Source organism: Balaenoptera borealis, assembly GCF_965194805.1.
Source record: "Balaenoptera borealis genome assembly, chromosome: 7".
NCBI lineage: Eukaryota > Metazoa > Chordata > Mammalia > Artiodactyla > Balaenopteridae > Balaenoptera > Balaenoptera borealis.
Window position 1 is genome coordinate 97,004,918 of NC_138864.1, and position 19,435 is coordinate 97,024,352.

General features: G+C 37.1%; 1 protein-coding gene across 9 annotated transcripts in view; it reads left to right on the top strand.

Moving 5' to 3' along the window:
* The window catches only part of ST7 (suppression of tumorigenicity 7), a 263,909-nt gene that overhangs the window by 48,319 nt on the left and 196,155 nt on the right, over positions 1–19,435 (top strand). Inside the window, exon 1 of one of the 9 annotated variants that reach the window (XM_082400076.1) lies at positions 15,170–15,612. The exons of the other annotated variants lie outside the window; for them this stretch is intronic. Within the exon in view, the coding sequence (XP_082256202.1) occupies positions 15,591–15,612 (22 nt within the window). The 5' untranslated portion in view covers positions 15,170–15,590. Of the gene's footprint in view, positions 1–15,169; positions 15,613–19,435 lie in introns of those variants that run through there. 9 annotated transcript variants of the gene reach the window in all.

Below are 19,435 nucleotides of genomic sequence, written 5' to 3' on the forward strand. Positions count from 1 at the left end.
ATCTATCTAGATCTAGATCTATATATCTCTATGTATCTATCTATATCTATATCTCTGTATCACATCTTCTTTATCCATTCATCTGTTGATGGACATTTAGGTCTTTTGCCTCCTTAAGTAGATTTATTCCTAGGTATTTTATTCTTTTCGTTGCAATGGTAAATGGAATTGTTTCCTTAATTTCTCTTTCTGACCTTTTGTTGTTTGTGTGTAGGAATGTAAGAGATCTCTGTGTATTAATTTTGTATCCTGCAACTTTACCAAATTCATTGATGAGCTCTAGTAGTTTTCTGATGGCATCTTTAGGGTTTTCTATGTGTAGTATCATGTCATCTGCAAACACTGACAGTTTTACTTCTTCCTTTTCCAATTTGGATTCCTTTTATTTATTTTTCTGATTGTGGTAGTTAGGACTTCCAATACTATGTTGAATAAAAGTGGTGAGAATGGTCATCCTTGTCTTGTTCCTGATCTTAGAGGAAATGCTTTCAGCTTTTCACCATTGAGTTTCCTCTGTGCTTACTTTCTGGAGAGTTTTTTTTTTTTCCATCATAAATAAATGTTTAATTTTATCAAAAGCTTTTTCTGCATCTATTGAGATGATCATATGGTTTTTATTCTTCAGTTTGTTAATGTGGTGTATCACATTGATTAATTTGTGGATATTGAAAAATCCTTGCATCCCTTGGATAAATCCCACTTCATCATGGTGTATGATCCTTTTAATGTATTGTTGGATTCGGCTTGCTAGTATTTTGTTGAGGATTTTTGCATCTATGTTCATCAGTGATATTGGCCTGTAATTTTCTTTTATCTTGTAATAACTATAATGGAAAAGAATCTGAAAAAGAATATATATATACACATATATATATGTATATATATATATATATATATGTATATATATAAAACTGAATCACTTTGCTGTACACCTGAAACTAACACAGCATTGTAAATCAACTATACTTCATTCTTAAAAAAAGGCTAACGGGACCCTTAGCTGGTAGATTTTTACGGCTTTCAGGCTTTTAGGCTTATTTACATATAAAGTGAAAATACCTTTTTTCTTTTTTTTTCGGGTTGAATGTTTTCCATAGTGAATTCATTCTACTTTTGCAACAGTGACAAATCATATAAAGTAGAAAGTGAAAATCATCAGTAGTTTTACTGCCAAAGTATCCACTGTATGCTTTTTTAAAGTGTCTTAAATTTTATTTTATTTAAAAATTTATTGAAAATTTTAAATTGTGGTAAAATGTACATAATGTAAAATTTACCATCTTAACTAGTTTTTAAGTGTACAGTTCAGTAGTGTTAAGTACATTCACATTGTTGTGCAACCATTCTTCAGAACTTTTTTCATCTTGCTGAAGTGCTATGCCCATTACAAGTCCCCTTTCCCTTCCTCCCAGTCTCGGGCAACCACCCTTCTACTTTCTTTCTCTATGACTTACCGTAGATACTGCATATAAGTGGAATGATACAGTATTTGTCTTTCCATGACTGGCTTATTTCACTTAGGTAATGTCCTCAAGATTCATCCATATTGTAGCATGTGTCAGAATTTCCTTCCTTTTTCCCACTGTATGCTTTTCAAAACAAAAAACAAAAAACCTCTAAAGTGTTATCATATTATTCCTGTTGCTTTGCAAGTTATTTTTTAAACCTAACAGTGTATTGGAGATGTCTTCCAGAAGACATCAACATTTATACACAATTATATCATTAAATTGCTACCAAGAACGGCATTCCTATTCCACAGATGGGGAAAATGAGAATTGGAGGTGAGTACCTTTCAGTTTACAAGTTGCAGTGGCAGGGACAAAATGCAGGTCTGTTTGATTCTGGAGGCAGACTGCAGTGTGGTTTGTATAGCGTAAGGATGTGATTACTGTAGAAAAAGGAAGCAATTTAAAAGACAAATTTCTGTGGTAGCTAAAGGATGATGGTGTGCTTTTGTTATGAGGAGGCTCCACAATTTGTATTTTATAGTTGCAGCAGACAGAAATATCTGTCTCTAGAAGCATCTTCCAAGTATCATACTACATTACATTTTCTCTTGAATCACTTACATCTGTGTTAAGACTGGGTATTTCTAAGGAGGCAGCAATTGTCCTAATCAGAAATATATTTTCATTGGCCTTTCAAAAAGCCAGAGATAAAAGAGCAGAGAAGAAATTATCTGCTTCTTATCTGAAGGATATGAAAAGTGAAAATTGCTGAAACTCTCAGTGAGCTACATCAGATATCATAATTAGTGTAGCTCGTTGCAAGCATTTTAGAGGTAGAAAAGACCACAGAAATAATCTAAACCTACTTCTTAATTTCATAAAAATGAGGTACTGTTGTGAAATGGCTACCTGAAGTAGTTGACTATGCATTTAGGCTTGAAATCTAAGTTTCTTGTTTCTCAAGAGTTCTCCTTCAGCTACTGTTGGTGAATGGGGTTAGATTTTCTCATACTAAACTAGCTGTTACTTGTGTTTTATACTCTGAGTGTACTTTGCATAAAGTTTCCTGGCTTATAGTATAATTGAGGAGATTTGGAGGTCTTAATGATTTCCATTTTTATAGAATTTTTGAGGGCTATAGATGTATGTGGGTTGGAAATGTTTTTGTTACACTGTTAAAGTAGATGATTTCTCACAAGTTGATTCAGCATTTACTACTAACTCTAACATGATAGGGAGTGAACAGGTAGTGTGGGCTGTCAAGACTAGGTGTTGCTCATAATATCATTAAAAAAGAAGGGCATTGGGGTACAAGTTTTCTTAAATTTCCAGCGCTGATCTGTCAAGCAGTTGTTGATGGAATCCATTATCTTTGTGAGTTTTTTTAATGGCAGAGACCTAATTGAAAATCAGAGTTCTTTCAGAGAAAGGTCAAATCAGCTAAAGATGATAGAACAGGCCTGGCAGACTATAGTCTGAGGGCCACCTGTTTCTGCAAGCTAACAGTGTTTTTAAAAAAATATTTTAAGTGGTTTAAAAAAATCAAAAGAAGAAAAATATTTCATGATACATGAAAATGATAAATCCAGTTTCACAGTCTAAAAATAAAGTTTTATTGGAACACAGCTACATATACTCATTTGTTTATGTGTTGTTTATGGTTACTTTTGCACTATAATGGCAGAATTGAGAAGTTGTGAGAGAGACTGGATGGTCCCACAGAATCTAAAATATTTACTGTTTGGTCCTTTGTAGAAATAGTGCTGACCCCTGTTAAAACATCAGTATTATTTTATGTTTTGGAGTACCATGGAAATTTGTGGCTTTCTTTGCTTACCAAAAACTCTAGCTGAATGCTACTACATTTCTTAAAGGATTCTCCACTGTTTTTTTGCCTCAGGGACAACCACAGTAGTCCATTCATGACTGTTTTTCATGACTTCCTTTGCTTATTTTCCCGCGGTTCCTTTTGCCAGCCAGGTGAACAGACCAAAACCACACAGGAAGGTCTGTGGTTTTTCTAAAGAAGCTTTCTACAGAAGGATATGTTTGGCTTGGGTACCTCTCTGTTTGTTGTAGAAACCTGGATTTTGCTTGTGATCTTTCCACTAGAACTTTGATTCAAATATATATAAAATGACCCGCACTTTCAAAGTGTAAAATTAACAAACATTTATTGTTAGATTCATATTTGTGGGCAGAAAATCTTAATCTTTCATGTTTTTACCAGACATTTTAATAATGTTAGTTATGTTTTTCATGGCTGTTAATTTTACATCAAGGTTAGTTGATGGTTATTCTTTTTCATTGGTTAGCCTTAAACATTTAAGCCAATGTCTCGTTTTACAGTAATCTTTTTTTTTAAATTTATTTATTTTATTTATTTATTTTTGGCTGTGTTGGGTCTTTGTTGCTGTGCGCGGGTTTCTCTAGTTGCAGCGAGCAGGGGCTACTCTTTGTTGCAGTGCGCGGGCTTCTCATTGCGGTGGCTTCTCTTGTTGTGGAGCTCGGGATCTAGGCTCGCGGGCTTCAGTAGTTGCAGCATGTGGGCTCAGTAGTTGTGGCTCCCGGGCTCTAGAGCACAGGCTCAGTAGTTGTGGTGCACGGACTTAGTTGCTCCGCAGTATGTGGGATCTTCCTGGACCAGGGATCGAACACGTGTGCCCTGCATTGGCAGGCAGATTCTTAACCACTGCGCCCCCAGGGAAGCCCTACAGTAATCTTTTGATAGAATAAAAACATCAATGGTATTCCACCTCTTATAAAAGTTATTTCCCCCCTCTCTCCGTCTGTGTTTACTTGATGTCAGTTCTCTTGGGGCTCGTATAAGAAGGGAGTGCCCCTGCTACTTTATAAGAGGTCTGAGTTTTACAGCTACTGAGAGCTTTGGATCCTGCCACCATTCTTTTCAAGCATAGCAAACAGGTGTTGTCTATCTAGAAATAAACCTTATCTGAAGGTTTGGAGTTGGATAAAGCAGATCTTCTCTCAGGTTTCAGCTTGCCTTTGGTCATAATTGTGCTTTTGTGCTTGGTGAGGATGGTTCTTAATTTTGTCTTGGAGAATGTATAGCACTGGTCTGGGCCATGGTATTGAGTTGAACAGTCCCCGTCTTACTTCATAGGGCTGTTTTGTTATCTGGTTGGTGCTTGATGCTTCTCTGTCTTAGCTTACTTAAACGTTTTGAGGTATGGAGAGCTCACTCATGGGAGGAGATGGGCTCATGCTGTTAGAATCTTCTTCAGTCAGAGAACCCTGTTTGCAGTGGAGTCTTCTCACATTATGGAATAGGCCATGTGGTAATCGTGCAGCTCAGTAAGCAAAACCAGTGAAGGATGACAGAACGTGAAAAGGAAATACTGAGGTGGATGCAGGCTGGAGTGGGTGGTAAGAAGCATGGGTGAGCATCAACTTCTTAGGTAACCTTTGTTCTGACTTAGAGTAAAGGGAAGTTGGGATGAAGCATACCATTAAGGCATTTTGACTTCACTGACTTGTCGGCGAGGAGGGTGAGAATAGAGACTGGAGGGAAAACCCCATGTTATCATTTCTGGAGTAAAAGGGTAAGCATTTTTAATCCAGTCCTGGGCTTGGGGTTTTAAAATGTGCAATAAAGTGAGTTATTGTGTGGGTTGGAAATACAGTGTAAGATACTATGGTAAAATTATGGTAAATGGTTTTATGTTACATTCTCCTTTTCTGAGGAGGGTAAAGGGCTATGGACTCCCACACCAAGAACTACTCCAGATAGGAAAGCCATGGCGGAGAAAGAGAGGAGATGTGTGTCTCAGTCTGAGCTGTCATCTACAGAAAACTTGGCACTCCCTGTCCAGGCTGTCTCAATCATGTTTTGGAAGGAGGGGTCACCTTCAGAAGCTTTATTGCTGGCACCCAGGCCTTGTTGTCCTAAGAGGTATGACCCACCAGGGCATGAACTCTCCAGTAGGCTTGGCCTCCAACAGTTATTTCTGTTGCGTTTCATGAATGTTTGTATTTGTCTGGTCACCCCTAGGCTGAGTTACTGGGGCCTGTCTAGGGAGGAACAGTGCCTGAACAGTTGGAGGAGTCAGCCATTCAGCGTGAATGCACTGGATTTGGACAATACCTGCTGGCTCCCTGGCTTCCCACCCTTGAGGTGGGGCTGTTCCCAAAGCCCTGTCAGGATGGAGGAGGGGATGGTGTGGGCTGGAGGAGGAGGAAGAGCTCCCTGCCGGGAGTTACTTGAGTTTTCTCATCCTGCTGTAATTGGTTTAAAGTAGAATCCTGTATTATTGGATTTGAACTGGATTTTAGGGGTCATCCAGTTCAACCTCCTCATTTTGCCTGTTGGGAATAGACACCTGTGAGGGTTCCAGGACTTATCCCAGACCAGAGAGGTAATGAGTGGCAGTGTTGAGGCTAGACCCCAGGTCTGTTGATTCAGTAACGATGCTTCTTCCGGCTTGGACTGTGAAGGGGTAAATTGTAGCATGAATCTGGGATGCGGTTTGGGGGTGCAGCATGGGCTGCTCCTGAGTCAGTAAGTTACACTTAGGACACTGGTCCCTGGGCTGTAGGCCGGAACAGGTGACCTGCAAAGGACCTCTGACTCCCATGACTTGTAAGCACGTTTAAGAGAGGGCTGTGATGTGATTGTTTCCGTGTCCGAGGGGTGCATCTAGGCATACCAGCGAGTCTCCTCTGCCAAGGGTGAGATGAGGCAAGAGAAGATTCTTGGGGAGGAAGGCAGGGGCGTCTAGTTGAAGGCGCTCTCCTCCTGAGTGAGCTTTGAAGTTGCAGTCAGAGGAACCTGCTCAGACTCTTTAGAGGCCAGACAAGTAGTATCTACTGTGACATTTGGAAACTGAAAAGTAGAGAGGGAGGGACATAGTGGTTGCTAGGAGTGTGCGGGTAGTACATAGTACAGGTCCTTTTATGGTTATAGCTTTCTGCACTTGAGTACTTATTTCTGCCTAACTGGCTAATGCAACTCTCATTTTAAGCTATCACAATGACTGTAAGCCTTATCCCTTTCATTCTGGTTATCTGTTTAATTTTTCTGCATGTTGGAATTGAAGATGGACTATAAAAAGAGAATTTTTATAAACTCTGAATTTTTATTAATACATGGCTTATTAGAATATCTGGCAAACTGCAGGGTTGGAAAGAATGAACCTAGTTTTTGGAAACAGTTTTTCTTGTTCTGCTTCCATTTATTGATCACCTACTCTATGGAGGCAGTGTGTGTAGTCGTTAAGCACAAGGGCTCTGAACGACACTACTTGGGTTAAATCCTGGCTCTGTTATGTATAGTGTGTGACCTCAGTTAAGTTACATACCCTCCATGCCTCAGTTTCCTCACTTATAAAATGAGGATAATACCTCACAGGGTTGCTGTGAGGGTTAAGTAAGTTATTAATATATGAGTTAGGACAGTGCTTGGTCCACACTAAGTGCTGTTTACATATTAGCTGTTATCACAACCCAGGCATTGATCTAGGCCCTTTGTCACTTAACTTATGAGGCAATTGAAGTCAAGAGAGATTTAAAAACTTGCTTAAGATCATCCAGATAAGAAGTGGCTAAGTTGTGGCTTAAACCTTCTCTGTCTGACACAAGGCCTGGCTCTCAACCACTCTGCTGGCTTTCTGAGGTGTGGCAAATCACTTAACTGTATTGTAGGTTTTATAGCTATCTACCCATCTATCCATCTATCTTCTACTTTCTAATTTGGATTTTTCATTATGTTCTCATTTTGTTAATAAAATGCATTTCCTTAAAATATCTGTGACTTAAGAGTTATAAATAAAATATAAAAGATAAAAATAAAACAATTGCTCTTACAATAATGCTGCTCAAATAATTAAAGAACTTTAAAAATCCATGCTAACAGTACTAAATTATGAAAGGCTTAAAACGTCATTTCATGTGACATCTGATAATGGCTATCAGTGTTGCCACACACATGTAAGTTGCGTGGAAATTAAGACAGTTATTATTAGGCATTTTAAGCATACCATTTTAAAACAATCATGGCATTAATGTTTTAACCATTTGCACCTTTTAATTACCAGGAGGAAAGTATATCAAATTTTTATAGCTCATGGAAGGCTCCCCAGCTAGCACCCTAGATTGAGACAAAGAGAATTAAAGCCCGAGAAGTGAGACAAGGCTGCTTAGCAACAATGACAGGTGAGGTTGATGGGAATTAACAGCTTTTGACTGTTAGCAGAATGGTAGTGTAATGGGATCTGCTTATGGTGATGAAGCATTGACTAGATGGCTGAATGTAATGATGCTTTCTCATTTATTTCAGAAAATTATAGATGATATTGAGCTCAGAATGTTTAGATTTCTGTACTATTTATACTTTTGATATTGTATTGAAAATTAGATTCATATTGTATAGTACTGTCAACTTTGTAATTATCTTATGGAGAAACTTATTCAATGGAAAGGAAAGTAGCAAAATAAAAGCAAAACAAAACATCCCATTACTCCAGTAAAACCACTCAAAACACCAATACCTTATCTTTCTCAAAGTAGCTGCAGTTTAAGGGAGCATTAAGATGTCTCTAAATTGGAAATTGTCCAACTGTTCAGGTTGCTGAAAAAAAAAGAAAGCCGATAAAAAATTTAAAAATTTATTTATATCTTGTCTCTGGGCAAGGTCTAAAGAATTGTTGTATCAAGATGAAGTAACCATTCTTAAGGTTTCTTTAGCCAGGACACACTCAAGATCAAAACAATTGACAATGAAGGAAAAGATGGCTCAATGCATGTGGCAATGTGACATTAAAGATTACATCAGATACAGTCTGTCTCAGGAATGACCATATGTCCTTTCCATCTGATGTCTGTTTCAGGACTCAGACAAATGAGTTAAAGGTTTTAGATATGCTTTAAAGGATAGTTCTTTCATCACCTGTATTAGGTTTGTTTACAAATCAAATGTTTCAAATTGATCACATGTGCATACTATCAAAGGAATGAACATAATGACAATATTTTTCCTAAAAATTTGGATGCTGATTCATTTCAGGTTATGTGGGTTTGTAACATTGAGTACTAGGATGAAGTATAGATATCTTGTGTTCTTTTCACTTAGAGAAAGAAGAGAATTTATTTTTTCCCTAGTTTTAAACTAATACTACAGGAATGAAATGGGAAGAAATAATAGGTCTTTTCTAAGAAAGACTTTTCTAAGGATGGCTTTAAAAGAACAGGCAAAGGAGAGCAGAGCCATGACCGTTGCAGCTTGAATCGAGATAAGCAGAAGTGTGTGTGCTCAATGTCACATGGCAGGAGGCTTTCCCCAGAGTGGTTTGCCTGTCCAGGGAGCTGTTTCATTTTGTGTCTGATAGAGTTTTACTTTGGAAAATACCCGGTTCCCTGCCTGTTGCTTCATTATGGATTATACAGGTAAAATTAAATTTAAAATATTTTCCAGCCATGTAGAATTACTTAAAATATACTATTTTGAATTAGTATTTTAAAAAGTTACATTGGTTATGTTTGTAAATAAATGTATTTTAAAAATTATTATGCATGAATTTATTCCTGAGTATGTATGAATTTGTTGTATACAAATTGTGATTAATTTAGGATAAGTACTTAAGGGAATTTCTCAGACATACCCTTGTTGTTTCTTCTGTTTCAGTTTGGGTCATACTCAAACAGACTTAAAATAAACTGCAACCCATATTTAATCCGCATTTCTACCCTCTGGGCCAGAAGGTTTAGAATACAAATATTTGAGTTCAGATTATGCCACAGAGAGAATAAAATATATACACAGTCTACAGAGATTGTAAAACGTTTTTGCCATTGTGTTGGTTTTCTTGTGCATGTGTGTGGCCTGATCTTTTAGATGCGGTTGACGTAGTGAAGTGAATTGGAGAATTTCAGTTTTTATCCTAAATTTTCTGAGTGTAACTGACCTCTTCCTTTTTTAAACTGCTTAGCCTTGTTCTCAGTTTCTAGTTTCACTGAGTGGTAAGTTGGTACAAGAATAAAGTTAAGGTGAAGTTAACCAGGGGTGGTGTTTCTTGATGATTAAGTGGGAGCTTCCTTTAGATTGGATGGGGTGAAGGTGGGGTTGGGAGGTGAGGTGATGGTAAGGAGATATGGACATGGATCTTTGCCCAAAACTTATGCAGGTAATTCAAAATTATATTACCGTAAATTCGAACTTTTGGGTAACGGTGACACTGTTTTCTGACACATTCCTCTTAAACTAAACAACTAAAACTTTGGAAGATATTTCCACCAGGGCAGGGACCTACTTTCCATACCCCGAATAATGACAAAATCCCAGTGTGTGTTTAAATTAAGCATTATTTACATGTTCTTTATAAATGATCGCTTTTGATCTATGGAAGGATCTTTGGCAAGATAGCTAATTATGGTGAGAAAATCAAATTTTTTGTGAAATTGTTAATAAAATGCCATTTTTAGGCACTTGCTATGTAAAGGACTTCTGTGGTAAATATATTTTGAAGCTAAAACATTTAAAAGTAATTAATTATCCCAAATACCCAAATATGTTTTTTCTATAAATCCATATTTCCTATTTTAGAGTTCCTTTATAGCAAATACTATAGTAGTATCTCTTTCTCTCCTTCTCTCTCGCTCTCTCTGGATTTTGAATTTCTTTTCCTTATAACATTAGTGTACCAGAATTTCATTCCAGGGCTCTGAAATAGAATATAATTACCTGTTAGAAGGCTCACTGTATGTGTGATACTATGTTGAAGCAGAAAGGACTACATTTTATAGACATATACAAAGAAATCAAATTGCTATAATCTTAACAGGGAGCTTTACTATGAGTTTGTTTTTAATTATAAATTTGTACCTTTTTTCCAAAGAACAGAATCATTGTTTTTTTTTTCATTTTTCTATAGTTTATGTATTGCCATTAAAACACTTCTTTGTTGTTTTTAAGTAATACTTTATAAATGCATAGGTGGTATTTTAAAAGACACACAACTTTAACATGCTAAATACACATCAAGAGGAATAGTAAGAAAATAAAGCTTTAATGTGAACAAAGGATACAGCTCCAGAGAAATTCCAGATATGACACTTTTAAAAATTAGGTCTTGTATGTACTCTGAAGAGAATATGTGGTTTAAGTTCTTACCACACTAATAGAGATAACATTTATTAAGCTAGTTGTCTGATGTGGTAGGAAGCTATTTTGAGTATTGTCTTCTATGGTGATTTTTATAAACATTTACATATTTGCAAATATAGGTATACTTAGTCTACTAAACTTTGAAGAAAAGAACACACATGTTTTCAGTTCATGGAAGAGTGAATTCTTTTGCATTAGAAAAGAGAGTTTATTTATTTATTTCAGTTCAGCACAACCACTTTTGTACTAATGACAGCATCATAGCACTAAAGGGGATATCTTCCAGTAGAAAACTGAGTCTTGAATATTCAAGAATAGATGTATTTTATTTTGTTTTTCTGGAAAGCTCTTTCCCCCGTGTGGTTTCCATGTTACCCATGTGGTTTCCTCTCAGTTTTTTCAGGTCTTTGTTGAAATGTCATCTTTTTAGGGTGACATTATCTGACGGTTTTACCTAAAATAACCCTCTCATTCAATCACTCCTCATTAATTCCTCTTATCTTTCTTTATAACATGTACTACCACTTGATATATTACATATTTGTTTGTCCGTCTCACCCTCTAGAATATAAGCTCCAAAGAGGAGAGAGTTTGTTAATGGCTGTATCCCTAGAGTGCAGAACAGTAGGCTTTCAGGAAATAGTTGTTGAGTCAATTTATGAATGGGGTTTCTTCTAAAAATTACTATTGATTTACTTTAAGATTTTCACTATTATCTTTCTTTATCAGCAACATTCTAATTTAACAATAATTATTTTGACCACTAAATTATTTTGAATACTGATCTCTTCTTTCATTGCTAATTTTATCCTGAAATTAACAGTACTCGCTTTACTAATGGAAGGGCAGGGTCACAGGCAGGCAGGGTCGCAGGCATGCATAATTAGACATAATTGATAACCCAAAGATCATTTTGGTTTTGGAATGTATTATGTGATTTTTTTGAAGGGGCGTGGAGGACATCAGTCAGTTTTATTCTTCCTTCATTTTCTTTCATGATGTTTTCCTTAGGCAGGCCATTAATATTTGTCTTCATTCTCTGAGCTCATGCCAGCTGCCCAGAGGAGAGAATGGGAGCAAACTAAAATTTTGGCATCTGTTTTGTCAAAGATGGGTCTTTAGCCATATGGATTCCAACCTTCTGAAGTGTTTAGAAATACCTCAGGCATCCAGAGGTTATAGAAACCTTAATAGGAGTCAGAGGTTGTCATATGTGTCCAGATTGCTGGCAAGTGAGACCTAATTTTTTTTTTATATATATATACATTTATTTATTTAATTTATTTATTTTTGGCTGCATCGGGTCTTCATTGCTGGGCGCGGGCTTTCTCTAGTGCGGCGAGCAGGGGCTGCTCTTTGTTGCAGTGCATGGGCCTCTCATTGCGGTGGCTTCTCTTGTTGCGGAGCATGGGCTCTAGGCATGCAGGCTTCAGTAGTTGTGGCATGTAGGCTCAGTAGTTGTGGCGCACGGGCTTAGTTGCTCCGCGGCATGTGGGATCTTCCCGGACCAGGGCTCGAACCCGTGTCCCCTGCATTGGCAGGTGGATTCTTAACCACTGCGCCACCAGGGAAGCCCAGAGACCTAACGTTTTTAACATACTGATCCTGCTATAGTTATCTAAAAAGTAGACATCTTGAAAAATATTGCAGCCTTTAACTTACTCTTAGAAATCTGTGCCAAGAAATAAATATAGGCACTCAGAAAAATGTATTTATATATGCATATATACACCCTCACATATAAGCTGAAAAAAGAGCTACATCAGTGAGTCAGCAAGAAGTTGTCACATATAGACTATGGCCTCTGGTGGGAAGTACCAATTGTCACTCGGTATCTGTGGCGGATTGGTTTCAGGACTGCCCTCACCCCCAAATCCACGGATGCTCAAATCCCTTATATAAAATCGTGTAGTATTTACATATAACCTACATGCATCCCCTCTGCATATTTTAAGTCATCTCGAGATTACTTATAATACCTAATATGTTATAAATGCTATGTAAGTTGTTGTAAATACAGTGTAAGTGCTATGTCAATAGTGTGCATCAAATTCAAGTTTTGCTTCTGGAACTTTCTGGAATTTCTATTTACGGAATATTTTGATCTGCAGTTGGTTGAATCCATGGATGTGGAACCAGTGGATACGGAGGACTAACTGTATCTCTACCCAGGGATCATTTTCTCATTCTACTTTTCCTTTTGCCTTTCTGATGGCCACATCCACCCCCATTTGTGTGACTATTCATGTGCAACATCTGGGATGCAATTTGAAATAGACCTTATGTTAAGATACTGTTCTGGTTTCAACCCTTTTGAAGTGTATTGCCCTTTCCCACTTCCTGCAGTTGTGTCTCAACACTATTATTGATACAGGCATACCTCGTTTTATTGAGCATTCTTTTATTGCTCTTTGCAGAAATTGCATCTTTTTACAAATTGAAAGTTTGTGGCAACCCTGCTTCAAGCAAGTCTATCAGCACCATTTTTCCAACAGATTTGCTCACTCTGTGTCTCTGTCTCACATTTTGGTAATTCTCAACATATTTCAAACTTTTTCATTATTGTTACATTTGTTATGATGGTGACCTGCGATCAGTGATCTTTGGTGTTACTACTACAACTCGCTGAAGGCTCAGATGATGGTTAGCATTTTTTAGCAGTAAAGTATTTTAAAATTAACATTTTTTTTTTTTTTAGACATAGTGCTACAGCACTTAATAGACTACAGTGCAGTGTAAACATAAGTTGTATATGCACTGGGAAACCAAAAAAGTTGTGTGACTTGCTTTATTGTGATGGTGTGGATCCGATCTCACAGTATCTCTGAGGTATGCCTGTGTTCTCCATTGGTTGTTGACCTGGACCACTTATTTTGGGAGGGATGCATTTTTCTTAATTTTTGCAATTTTCAGTATAGTCCTTTCTGTCATTTTTAGTTTTTTTGGTGACCCTTCTCTTTTAAGAATTTTCTTCTCCATATTTTCAGTTGATTTCTATTTTCCTTTCATTTTAGTTGAATTCTTAAAATATAATTTTGGTAATTATTTTTTTATTTTTCAAGAGGCATTATAGAAGAGTAGTTAAGAGCCTATGTATTGGAACCAGACTGCCTGGGTTTGAGTCCCAGCTTATCACTTAGTAACCAGTGTGACCACTGTCTATCAAATGTGCATAACCCTACCTTGTAGGGTTGTTATGAAGATTACATAAGCTGATACATGTGAAGTTCCCAAAATAATACCTGGCACATAGTAAACATTTAGTAAATATTAGTTATTATTATCTTAGCTACAACAAAATATTTGTTCTTATGTAGCATCATTGCAATTTCTTCATAATGGTTCAGCATTTTCAGTAAGATAAAGGTCAAATTACCTTCAATAAATTATGCACATCCATACAATGGAATATTATGTAACCATTTAAAGATGAGATGGATCTACATATACTGACCAGAGAGTTATTAATGATATTTTTTAGATGATAATTTGCAGTTCCACAATCATATAAGAATTTAATGTTTAAAAACTGTGTTATATAAAGACATGTCTTTGTAAACTTTAGAAAATATTGGAAAAAGTATATACCTTAGATGAATGGATGGAAAAGAAACTTGAGCTTTTGAACTTCCTATTTTATATGATTTTAAAAGTGGGATTATTGAAAAAAACACACTTTTTATGCATTTCAGTATTTTCAAAATATTAGAACAAAACTTTCTTTGCTTGTGTTGGATAGACATTCTAATTAAAGTCTGTGCACTTATAGCTTTTAGGAAAAAACAGATGTCTAAGAGTAAAGGTAATGCACGTAATGAGTCAAGAGACAAAATAATAATATCTTCTTTGTGTTGATGGATGAAAAAGAATTATGCCCACTTGCACACAGGGGTACACTGGTGTGTGCACACAGCGTTAACATGACTGCGTTACTCGGGAGAAATGACAGGAATTCTCACAAGGTAAAATGAAGAAAAATAAGGCAAAAGAGACGGGATAGGAGAAATATGTGTACATACATATATTCCTAGAGTGGTGGTTTTCACATGTGAATAATAGTTGCAAAATAAATAATAATGTATTCACTAACATTTGAGTGCTCACTGGGTGTTAAGCAGTGTTCTAAGTGCTTATAGTATTATTTTACTGTTACATTTGCTTGTGAATTTATATGCCCAGAAAGTGTGTGGAATAGTGTACATATTTTCACATATTTGTGGTTGAGTGTACAACCCCTGATCTGTCAGTCTACCACAAGCCTACTGAAAAAACAATGAGCTCTGGAGTTCTTTTAAAAGGTAGGTTATTTTTCTCATTTCTGATACTCTTAATTCCCTTGAGAAGTTCTACTTGCTGCATAAAACCAAGAACCCTGATTTGCATATCTTTGTGGTTGGTTGCTATAAAGCCAATATTTAAATTTCTCTGAGGTCTCTTTTAGTGCCTGGTATCACAGGATGAGGATCTTGTCAGGAGGGTGAATATATATGTGGCTCTTGGTCTGGTGCATTTTGTGACAAAGGAATTCCCCTTTGAATTGCCTGCTCCCCTGAAGCCCCTGGAGCCTCTGGCTCAAGCAGCGCAGTCGGTCTGTGCAGCGTCTCTGACGTCACCAGTGTATGCATAAGCCCAGCTATTGTCTTACTGCTATAACAGGGCTGGGGATTGCAGTATCCGCTGTTGCTGCTGCCCGCAGTCTTGCCCCTGCTGCTACCTAGTCCTGCCTCCCTGCATCCCAGAAGAGCCACGTCGGCCTGCCTTTCCGTATTGGATTTTCCAAAACAGCTCTTCGGTTTTTGGTGCTGTAGGAGACCTTGCTTTTCAATCACACGGGAGAACACTGGAGCTTGTAAGAGGAGAATCTGGCAGCTGGACACAGCTTGGACTGCATTGTCTGTCTTCACGACCTCTGCTGTGTAGCAGCTCATCTCTCCACTCTGACACGTACACTCTCCTCGATTTTTCTTCCTTCCTTTTTTTCCTTTCTTCTAATCTTTTAAAAGCAGCCTCTGGAGCCAGCCATGTTTGGCACTGAATCTTCATGTAAGTAAATGGATCTCACTTTGCTGTTTAGAAATCTGTTTGCTGTCATGGTTTCATTGGCTTGGAGTTCATATCACTTTGCCTTAGGTCATTAACAGCTTTTGTATTTTGGCTCTAATTACAAAGAAATTGGTCTCAGGGAAGGGACTCCCCCTTATCTGGGTTATTCATCCTTAAGGCCAGGGATGTCAGTGTGGTCAAAACCAGGCCTCCAAGAGGGAGGGGAGGAAGACAGGAATTGGGGCAGCCTCCCCAGAACGTGTTAATTGATGGGATCAAGTCTGTCACTGATCTATTGTTGTGGGTTCTATAATGGTCCTAAACCCTAAAATAGATACTGGAGGATCTGACATGATAGTGTTTATTAAAAAGGAAAAAAGGGCTTACATTTTTTATCTAAAAGGAGAATGGGGGTATCATTATATCCTCTTCTTCCATATTTTTACAGAAACATAGGAGTAGATATTATATGTAGATTTAAAGAATAGGAAATAAGCTTTATTTTTAAAGATGGATTTTTTTTTTTTACACAATGGCTTCAATTTTGATATGCTGGCTAGTGCCACAGTCCAGCAGCATTGTATCTGTCTTAAAACTTATACAATGAAATTGCTTTGGTGCAGAGCAGGCCCTGCACAAGGGGCTGGGCTGGATGGCACTTGTAGACAGCTAAAACGGGTATCTGAAAAATGATGACCAGCCTAAGTAATGAGGATTATTTAATGCTGGATGTAGAATAGTATAACTTGTCGATGCAGTTATACAGGCTCTGCAGAATATTTTGTCATTATCCATAAGCAAAGGTGACAGTTAAGAATTTCTAAAGAGACTCAACCTGCTGACCTAGAACATTAAACATTGGCAAGACACTATCTTTGTGGGGAGAGGGGGTTAGGGTAGGAATTTAGGAAACACATTTCTGATGAATATATAATCCAACCTTTTCTTTCTGATCTCAGGTGATCAGTGTGACTATTTGTGCATAGCTGATGATTATTCCAGAATAGTAGTATTTCAAGAGAGCTAATAATCCTCAGTTCTTTTGTTTCTTGATTGGCTTTTTTAAAGGGTGGATTATTTTTGTTGTTTTACCTAGAAGCTTCCCATTTCTGAAATTACCACACTGCATTATCAAGGTCAAGATAGAATAACAATGAGATGTAATGTCCCATTCAGCACGTGGCAATTTTATTTTCTAATAATTTAAAAATGTTTTTTGAATTCACTTAATGATACATTTGGAATTATTGTCACCCAAGAAATAGAAACAGATTATTTAGTGGCAAAGACCTTCCAGTTTCATTTCAGTCATGGAATTTTGTTTATGTAGGAACCTAGGTATAGATAGAAATATTTATCTACTAAAGGAAAATTAGTCTTATTACTTTGTTTAGCTGAAAATGGAAGTTGAAACTCAGTGTGGGACTCTTTGGGTTCTTGGCATAGGGACTCTAGCATTGTGTGGCCAGGTTTACCAAGCAGACATGTTGACTTTCTTGATCATTAAACCTGATCTTTTGATAATATCACACATGTGCTATGTGCTCTGTTTGAAAACTGCTGGTTGCTTTTGGTCTCCATAGCTACCAAATTACTGTACAGGTAGAATACCATTCAGAAGACAGAACATCATCATGTAGGTTTTGGGCATTTTTTGACTTTACTGAGTATTAAATTTTGTTTCCTGCTTATCCCTAGAAGACCATAGATAGATTTGTACTGTCAGTGGTTGTAAAGTGTTGAGAATGGACTGCTTTCTTTAGATATGGAGATTCCTTAAATCTGTACTCAGAGTTAAGACAATTGTATTTTCTTTGTGTTTTGAGGCATAGCTTTTCTAGACCTATAATGTCCATCTTTTGGAGGCTATTTTATAGGCTGAGACTACCTGTATTTGGAATATTCTGAAAAATAGTCACATTAAAAGTTCTAATTAGTTCAGAAGGGATCTTCCAAACCACCTAGGATATTCTTACTAAACTTTTACAGTAAATACTTGTTTAGCCATCTACTCGATGTACAGTGCTGTGCTAGATCCTGGAAAGGTCTGTTTTTTTTTTCTAACATATTCTGATTTCATGATTCTTATCCTTGATTTCTGGTTGCAGTACCTTACTTGTATTGGATGCTTTTACTTTTTAAATTGAGGTATAGTTTACATACAATAAAATGTGTAAGTCAAAGTGTGTAGCTCATTGAATTTTTGCCTATGTTTATACCTATGGAACCACTACCCAGTTTGAGATACAGAACATTTCTATTACTCCAGAAAGTTTCCTTGTGATGACCCTTCCCAGTCAATTTTACTTCTCCTCCTCACCAAAAGGTAATCACTATTCTGAATTCTTTTGACATAGTCACTTGTACATGGCTCTTTAAAATTTTCTTTCTCTCCTCCTTGCTCTTTGCTTATAAGAGAAGGAAATGTCAGTAGAAATGTCCATGTCTTCATTTTCAAGTACTGGATTGATTAAGTTGACTTTTTGTTTCAGACCTTTGAGGTCAGGAATTTGAGGTAACCTGGGTATCACATTATAACGTGTTTTGTCTCACTGAAAATAGTATTGCTTAATTTAAATGCCAAAAAAGCACCCGCCTCTTCCATACACACACACACACACACACATACACAAAAGAGCCTTAAAAATGACAAAAAATTTACCTGGAAGAGTAGACCCTTGTTTATCAAAGTTAAAACTTACATAGTTATGGCAACAAAATTAATAACTGCTTTGTCTGACCTCGTTTCAGTGAATACCTTCTTTTTCAAAAAATTTTATTTATTTATTTATTTATTTAGGCTGTGTTTGGTCTTTGTTGCTGCACGCGGGCTTTCTTTAGTTGCGGCGAGTGAGGTCTACTCTTCATTGCAGTGCACGGGTTTCTCACTGTGGTGGCTTCTCTTGTTGCAGAGCATGGGCTCTAGGCGTGCGGGCTGCAGTAGTTGTGGCACTTGGGCTCAGTAGTTGTGGCTCGTGAGCTCTAGAGCGCAGGCTCAGTAGTTGTGGCGCACGGGCTTAGTTGCTCCACGGCATGTGGGATCTTCCTGGACCAGGGCTTGAACCCGTGTCCCCTGCATTGGCAGGCGGATTCTTAACCACTGCGCCACCAGGGAAGGCCCAGTGAATATCTGCTTAATTCACTTTAGAATAACTCCAACAGTGCCAGTCACATTTTTTTCTCAGTGTATCTGAATCTCCCATAGTTGTGTAAATTGGGCACAATCTATTTTCAGCCCACTTTTAAATGGAAGTGTTCTATGTTATGTGTAGATTAATCATTAGTACAAAGCAGGAAGTATAGCTTCTGTAACTCTGTTACCATCTTGATATATTTCACCGAGCTTTTCCTTTACTGAAATTTCCCATGTCTAAAAATGGGAGAAGTAAGTCTGCTGTTTATCTGCTTTGAGGAAATGCAATTTTAGTCTGTGATCAAAATAATTTAGGTTTAAGAAGAAAGTACTAAAAATAAAGTTTTGTGAGGGGAGTGGTCTTTAAAATGCATATTTTAGGTACTTAATGATAGTTCATATTTTAAAATTGATAAATTGAATTCTATAAAAATTAAAAAATTTTCATTTCCTCTTAAAATTTTATAAATGGAGAAAAATTTCATCTTTTCTTTTTGTGGAGTAAGGAACACTGGTTTTGTACTGCATCCTTCCTCATAAAGCCAGTTATTCTCCAAAGAGTAAATACTTCAAGTACTTGGGCGTTTATTCAATTAGCGTTTATCTTGCTCGGTCCTCCTCCTGTTTCCCCTCCTATGTTTAACTTTTTCAGGCCTCAAGGGTACCATTTAAGATGTGCTGTGGTGGGAA